General features: G+C 34.0%; 1 protein-coding gene across 1 annotated transcript; it reads left to right on the forward strand.

Annotated features, from left to right (window-relative positions):
* Positions 1–6998, forward strand: LOC123898705 (cell division protein FtsY homolog, chloroplastic). Its single transcript, XM_045949720.1, has 12 exons — positions 1–439; positions 661–765; positions 1746–1819; positions 1920–1978; positions 2317–2354; positions 3239–3359; positions 3514–3582; positions 3672–3754; positions 4690–4758; positions 5102–5164; positions 5289–5419; positions 6625–6998. The coding sequence occupies exons 1-11, from the start codon at positions 107–109 to the stop codon at positions 5400–5402; spliced, it is 1128 nt and encodes a 375-aa protein (XP_045805676.1). The 5' UTR covers positions 1–106; the 3' UTR covers positions 5403–5419; positions 6625–6998.
* The last annotated feature ends 739 nt before the right edge of the window (positions 6999–7737 follow it).

The raw sequence follows: 7737 nt of genomic DNA on the forward strand, positions 1-7737 counted from the left end.
AAATGTACACGTAGGACGCAAATCACTCATAACGACGTCGTTTACAGTTAGAAAAAACGCTATCTTCTTCATCTTGTTCACTGAAAACTACAAGCTCGCAGCAAAAATGGCTGCTACTACTACTACTACCTCCGCTTCATTCTCTCGCTTCTCCGTTATCTCAAAACCACCTTCACAACCGCAATTTAACCTCTTCAACTTCCCTAACCGAACCGAATCTCTCAATTCTCGAACCGGCATTGACCGGTTCAGATGTTCAGCCGGTGATACCGGTTTATTCACGAAACTCGGCCGGTTACTGAAGGAGAAAGCGAAGAGCGATGTAGAGAAAGTATTCTCTGGTTTCTCCAAGACTCGTAACAACCTCTCCGTCATTGATGAACTTCTCCTTTACTGGAACCTCTCCGATACCGATAAAGTCCTCGATGAACTCGAAGAGGTTTTTTTATTCAATTCCAAACTTTTTTTAATTTTAATTTTGTAAAGCAGTCTGGTGGCTAAAAAATACAGTGTCGGGGTTTAAACCGGCTCGTGCATATATAATGCAATATCGCTACCAACTGAGCTAAGTTCATGAGATTTTTTTTTTTTTAATTTTAATTTAGCTAATTAGATTAATGTGCTTTGGTTATTAATTTATGTTAGTTTAATTAATTACAGGCTCTTTTAGTATCAGATTTTGGACCAAAAATTACTATAAAAATAGTGGAGAATTTGCGTGAGGATATACTTTCAGGGAAGCTTAAATCAGGGAGTGAGATAAAGGTATGTTGTTGCGGTTTAGCTTGTGTTGTGTATACAACAATGTACTGTTTTCGAACCCCGGCCCCATATAATGTGCTTAAGCTACCAACTGAGTTATACTTATGGGACCACCGTAGTGTTTCTCTTATTTTGAATATATTTACTTTTAATTCTTTTTATGTTAATAGTATGGTTTCAATTTAAATATGACGTTAGTTTCTGCAATTAACATTTTTGGGAAACGGATTTTCTCCTTCCCTATTCATTCAACCATTTCTTGTTTTGCTAATCCAATAGTTGATAGACCACAAAGAGAAAATAGGTGGATAAACGACTGAGATTAGTGTAGCATGAGCGTGGATAAATCCCTTTTTTTTTGTTTTAGTTGCCGCAAGTTTTTTTATTTGACTTAAGTCTTTGCAAATTCAAAAAATGTTGCTTTTAGTCCCCGATGTCATATGCTACCCAATATAATCAGGCCACGTGTCCCAATAAGCTGACATTAGGACTAAAAGCAACAATTTTTTTGAATTTATAGGAACTGAATAGAATAAAATTTATAGGGACTAAAACAAAATGCTATACATGTAAGGACTAAAATCATATTTACATCTAATTATATTATTAAGTTTAAAAATATCTTAAAATTATCAACATTATGTTGGTGTAAGTGGAGCTGGATTTTGATCACTTAAGTCAAATCTAGGTTTGAGTCTTGTAGATATAAAATATGGTTGCGAGAAGAGGCCTAACTAAAGGTGGTCAGGTTCTTTGACGAGAATTAGCTGGCAATGAATACTTCACGTATATAACATTAATGAAAAATAATCCTTCAATTCACAACATCAATTTAAGGCTTCAAGCTGAGAGACGACTTCGCTAACTCATGAACCGAGAAACTAACCATAATGTGATGAGAATTAGGATGAATACTACTTACCAATTTTCGAACTGAGTAGGCTTTGGCATTGAAGATTAAATTCATTCTTGAATTGATTTAGGAAGCACTGAAGAAAAACGTTTTGGATTTGTTAAGCAACAGGGGGAGTAAAACTGAACTTAAACTTGGATCCAGGTATGAGCATCTTTTAACTGCTGGATTTTTTCTCTTGCAAGTCACTGAATTTCACTGGGTTCATTTTTGTACTTTATATTGGATTGAATTTTGTTTTTAGGAAACCAGCCGTAATAATGATAATTGGTGTTAACGGTGGTGGGAAGACAACATCTTTGGGTAAGTAAAAGATTTCAATTGTTGATTCTATTCTTTGTGGAGAAATGAAAATAAAATAATATTGAGACGACAATGTTTCCCTCCATGTGTACCAGGAAATATTTTCTTTAGAGTTAATGAAGAGACTAACAAATAACATGTTTAGAAGTTGTGTGTTTGGTGAGGATGTAAAATGATAAGGAAAAACATTGCTTGGGTAGCTGTCACACACTCACACATACATCATAAATTCTTGAATTGATAATCTTCAAATGAAGCTTGTCTTCCCAAGCAATGAAATTGTTTTTAACAATTTAGAAATCCAAAACCATACTGATTTGATCAGCTTTTATTTGCAGGAAAGCTGGCTTATAGATTGAAGAATGGAGGTGCTAAGGTTAGATTATATTATAAGTTTTGCTTTGGTTTTTCATTTTGATCTGTGACAGAAAGTTTGTTGGTGATATCTCAAAGTGCGATTTAACTGACACTTTAGTTGCTCTAGAAATCTACATAGTTAAATTGGCTGAATTTCCTTGTCAGAGTTCTAAAGGCTTCTATATCGGTGTCATTAGGGGATGTTGTAAATAGCTTAAATTATGTAATAACTGTAGTTGGCCCATTAATCAGGTCAGTTAGGTGTAGATTAGTCTATTTAAGCATATTAGCGTTGTACCCTATTTACTTTTGAAATAACATTTAGAAAATTATTTTCCATATCTACACGGAGCAATGGGCACCTTTTAGCTATAGTTTGGGGTTCAACCAGCTGATGTTTTAACTTTTAAGGGTGTTTCTGCTTCAAACTTGTAGAAAATCGAGCCAGCCCTGTCTCATTATTGATTTTTTTCCGTTCCATTTTCCCCCTTTATGTTTATTTTGCTTGTAGATGGCATCTTTGTCTCATTTGGAATAGCTATTTCTTTTAGAAATTCAGGAGTAAAACTTAATATCTTTAGATTGTTGGAAGATGCACTGTACTCAAATGAGAAAAGTGGATCAAATGGGAGAGAATCAATCAAAAGGGGAAGAGAAAAAGTGAAAATATATTTGGAGAAACAATTTAACACGTCAAACTCTAAAGGGTTTTACCGGAAAATTGGTTTTTCGACAGAGACTAATTGCATCAATTGAGCCATGTAGCCAACCTCATTTACTTGGATAACACTTGGTTTTTGTTGTTGTACTTCCAAATTTCTCTATTTCGTCCTTAAAGGTTTTGTTTACCTACTTTAGTCTACCCCTTTCACATGTTTTTTTGGTCATATCAAAATTCAACAGATATTGTTGGCAGCTGGTGATACATTCAGAGCAGCTGCTAGTGATCAGCTAGAAATATGGGCTGAAAGGACTGGGTGTGAGATTGTTATGGCTGAAACTGAGAAAGCGAAGGCATCAGTAGGTACAAATAGAATTAGCTTTTACTCCTAGCCGACTGTTCATTACTTTTTGAGTTTTACAGAATCTTCAATTAGATAATATTTGGTGATTATCCTTATTATTATTGTTATATACGGTTTGGATACTAAATTTTGTAAATTCTGTATTATTTGCAGTGCTTTCACAGGCTGTAAAAAGAGGAAAACAGGAAGGTTATGATATTGTATTATGTGATACATCTGGACGTAAGTACTAAAATTTTAGGGCTAGCTGTTTTGAATTTTAATACTTGGCTGGTTGTATATTAGCATCGGTGTTCATGTTATATTCTCAGGTTTACACACCAATTACAGGCTAATGGAAGAGTTAATTGCTTGTAAAAAGGCTGTTGCTAAAGTAGTTGCTGGTGCACCCAACGTAAGCGCTTTTGACACTTACCTCTCAACTTAATCATTATTCTGCTAGTAAATCATTCAGAGTTGCTGAGTATACTTTTCTTCTTTTTGAATCCACTGCCCCTTTTCAAGTTACTTCCTAAGTTTTATTGTTATCTTCTGTTTGGTTTTCCAACAATTTTCTGAGTTGCAAGGTTTTAGACTTTCATGTGGAATTTGATGAACCGTTATTATGTGATGGTATTTATCATCTGTGTATAAACTCCACACAACTAGCTTGTGCTCTCGGTATTTTTAATTCTTCAAATAACATGGGAGAAGATATGATCAGACATGACATTGATCAAAGCCTTCATAATTGAAAGCTTATATCTTAATTGCATGTTGGTTTTCATGTATCGTGAAATTTTTACCAGTGACGTTTATGGCAACAGCAATGAGAATCTGTTTGCAACACACCTTTTTTAATGAGGACTAGAACTAATTTAAATTTTTAAGTGCTTTTAAAATTAGTGTTTTCTAATGGGGTAATATTTCTATTGTTGATGTAGTCCACATGACCTGAAGTGATAGCAATGTTTGGTTTCCATTTATTTATTAATCAATGCATTCCCAATTTCTAACGTATGAGATGTATGAGCTAATGATTTCTGTAGTAACATGACAAGAATTTATCATTTCTATCTACTGAATTACATCTATGACATTTGTTTCTTTCACCATGGACATCTTGATTTTGACATGGCTAAAGTTGTTGCATATGATATATTGGATTATAATCCATGGATCATATTTTTGTCTTTCCCTAGCTTTTGTATCTTTAAGTATACCTGCATATTTGACAGGAAGTATTAATTTGTTTTATGTCCACATTCCGTAAGTAGGCTTGTTGATGTAGGTATTTTAGGAGTATGTGATGGAAAGTTGTATGAAATAAGGATATTACAATGTTTGCAGGAGATCTTACTGGTTCTGGATGGGACCACCGGTTTGAATATGTTGCCACAAGCCAGAGAATTCAATGAAGTAAATTCTATTTCTGACTTTCGAATTCCATATTTGTCTTATGTTTGGAAAATGTTATTTTACATATTTGAATTTTAAACTTGAAACTCGGCTATCAGCGTATGAAAATACTATTTGACATTCACATCGTTTCTTTGAGATGGGTGTTGGAATTTTGAAGATAAGGATCTGCATTTCAATATATAAAAAAACTGAGAAGAAATAATAAAACAATTCTACACCTCTTTAATTGTTTCTCTATTTTGGCACATAATGTTATTTCAATATTTGGTATTATAGTTGCCTCGCAGTTTCATATTAGCTTTCTGTAAGCTGTTAATGAAGTTATTTTATCTTGGCACAGGTTGTGGGTGTAACTGGCTTAATTTTGACCAAACTGGATGGTTCTGCAAGAGGTGGCTGTGTGGTATTATTATCTCTTATTTTTTTATCTCAATATTTTTTAGGCTTAATTGATTTTCATCATTCAAATTGTTTTTATTGCAAATGTGATCAAGGGTAAGGACTAAGATGCTAATTTCTGTTGGCAGGTCAGTGTGGTTGATGAGCTTGGAATCCCTGTAAAATTTGTGGGTGTTGGTGAAGGTGTTGAAGACCTTCAACCCTTTGATGCAGAAGCTTTTGTTAATGCCATCTTTACGTAAACCAGTAGTAGGCTTTGGTATGTACTTTTTCATTCCTTTGACATTCAAGTCTGAATTCTTTTCATAAAACCTGTTATACTAATTGAATTAAACGCCAACCATAAAATAAAAATCTTTCGAATCACCCTTCGTCCTTTATTTATGATTACAACTCAAGATATAATCCGATTCCTATGGATTATACACCCCTGACATACTCTAGGAAATTTTAACTTACCCGAACCCATTATTTCTTGTGTTGTATTTAGGCATGTGTATTTGTTCTATTAGACAATATGCGTAATCTACATTTTAAATTTAGAATATTTCCACTTTTCACTTGGATGTGAGTTCAGTTTGTAGTGAGAGTATAGGTCTTGGTTCAATTTCTGTATGCAAGAAGAGTAAATTACACTCTCTTCTCCTAATGAAGTTTAATTTCACTGATGTCCCTTTTTATTTTAAAACACACACTCTTCGTTTAATAAAGGAATGTTGTTATACTTCTAAGTTGGTATTAACTATGAAACACGGACACTCCTCATATTAGCTGTGTCCCGCGTCGGACACCGACACGACACCGACACTTATGATTACACTTAATTATGTCATGTTCTCAAATTATTATCGGTGTTGACGTGTCAGTGTCCGTGTCGTGTCCGGTGTCCCTGCTTCATTGGATATTAATATAAACAATTGTTTTACGGACATTTTTCTTTTTCCCAATTTGTGATTCTGTAGATCATAAGCATATAGTTATGAATCCGTACTATCCATCTATCTATTATGGGACATTTGAGAGTGAAACGACAATCTTAGGTGAGGTTTCAAAACTGAAAATGTGTGTTTAAAAGTTAATTTTTTACTGGAACCTTCTAAGTTCTTAATTTCAGTAATTAAGTTTTCAAAATTGGTTATCAATGACGTTATGGTGTTGTAGAGAGAGGATCTGGATCCTCTCAGCTCATCCTCTCCTTGCTAAGAATTTCATTTACCTTCTCTCTCTGTGTAATTAATCATTGACTATTAGTGGGGGATACCCTGGTGCACTGAAACAATAAAGAGGAAAGCGCAATGTAATTTAAGCTTTTCACATAAAAAAGATAGTGTAATTTACTCTAACAACTAAAAGAAAAAATGGCTAATCACACTTCGGGTAACTAGAAGTAACTTAGCGACTTAGCGTTAATGTTCCTTCGCATTACCTGTTTGAGTCTACTCTTATTACTATTTGATTTACCAGGTTATATATGCTATGGTTCAGAATCATATATTGACACGGATATGCAGCGCAACACTAGGTCACAGGAAAGATAACATTTGTTGAATCCATTCTTTAGAGAGAGGCCAAGCTTAGCAAAAGGTGAAAATGATTTTGCGGTACTGAAGCTATTCCTTCTTTGGAGTCAGCTCAGCTTATATAAACCCCTTCACATGTTTTTTGAGGTTGGTTGACAATGTGAAAGAGTGACGGGATTTATTTTCCACTCTGGCATTGAACTTGAAGATTTTTTGTAATGTGCATGTAAATGAATGATACTCCAGAAAACATAAAGAGTGAAAATATAGTTCCATTATTTGTCAATAACTGATTAATGATGTGATTTTTTGCTCCAACTTTTTTTTAAAGCATTTTTGGGTAGCATTTTTGGGTGTTGTTAAGTTTTGATGAAATTGTTATTAAAATGTGTGAAGTGAATGCATTGGAAATCAAAATATTTAATTTTTTTAATAAATAATTTCTTTAAATGGAATGCTTAAAGAGTATGCCAAGAGCATTCGTTAGCATTTTCCGTTTTTTTAATATAAGTAAAACTCTCGATGAGAAGTGAGTGATTCGAAAATCAAAACCTTCCCTCCTTCGGACTTCATCAAACCCCAACCACCACCACCTACTGCAAGTTATTCCCGTCTAGTTTTCCTTTTCTTCACCAAATACTTCACCTATGATTCCTTCCCCTCTCTTCGACCAACATCATCAAACCTCCATCCCCAACTCTTGTTGATAGTGGATTCAACAAGAGAAACAGCCAAGCACATCGTTTATATAAACACATTATTGGTACACATCGAAATTTTATTGATAGGATATATCTTAAAGTAAATACCGTACGGAGACTCTTCAAGACCGTTCTATGCGTAGCGGCAATGAGTTCAATGAAAAGAATCACGGTTTAAGATCCTCTTCATTTTTTATTCTCTCTATTTTTACCATCACTAATGTTTTGAAAATATAAATATAATAATATGATATTTGGTGGGTCCAACTATTTAATATATATTTGAAAACTCTTTAAAACTATACTAATGGAAAGGAAAAATTAAGGACCACGGTTCGATACATGTATCTGCGATT

The sequence above is a fragment of the Trifolium pratense genome, linkage group LG7 (assembly GCF_020283565.1).
Source record: "Trifolium pratense cultivar HEN17-A07 linkage group LG7, ARS_RC_1.1, whole genome shotgun sequence".
NCBI classification, from domain to species: domain Eukaryota; kingdom Viridiplantae; phylum Streptophyta; class Magnoliopsida; order Fabales; family Fabaceae; genus Trifolium; species Trifolium pratense.

What these genes read in the sequence shown, in the direction of transcription:
- LOC123898705 (XM_045949720.1), top strand. Translation starts at nt 107, where the DNA reads ATGGCTGCTACTACTACTACTACCTCCGCTTCATTCTCTCGCTTCTCC. An exon ending in TGAAGAATGGAGGTGCTAAG is followed by an intron (nt 2,355 to 3,238) that starts GTTAGATTATAT and finishes AAAATTCAACAG; the next exon opens with ATATTGTTGGCAGCTGGTGA. An exon ending in ATTATGTGATACATCTGGAC is followed by an intron (nt 3,583 to 3,671) that starts GTAAGTACTAAA and finishes TTATATTCTCAG; the next exon opens with GTTTACACACCAATTACAGG.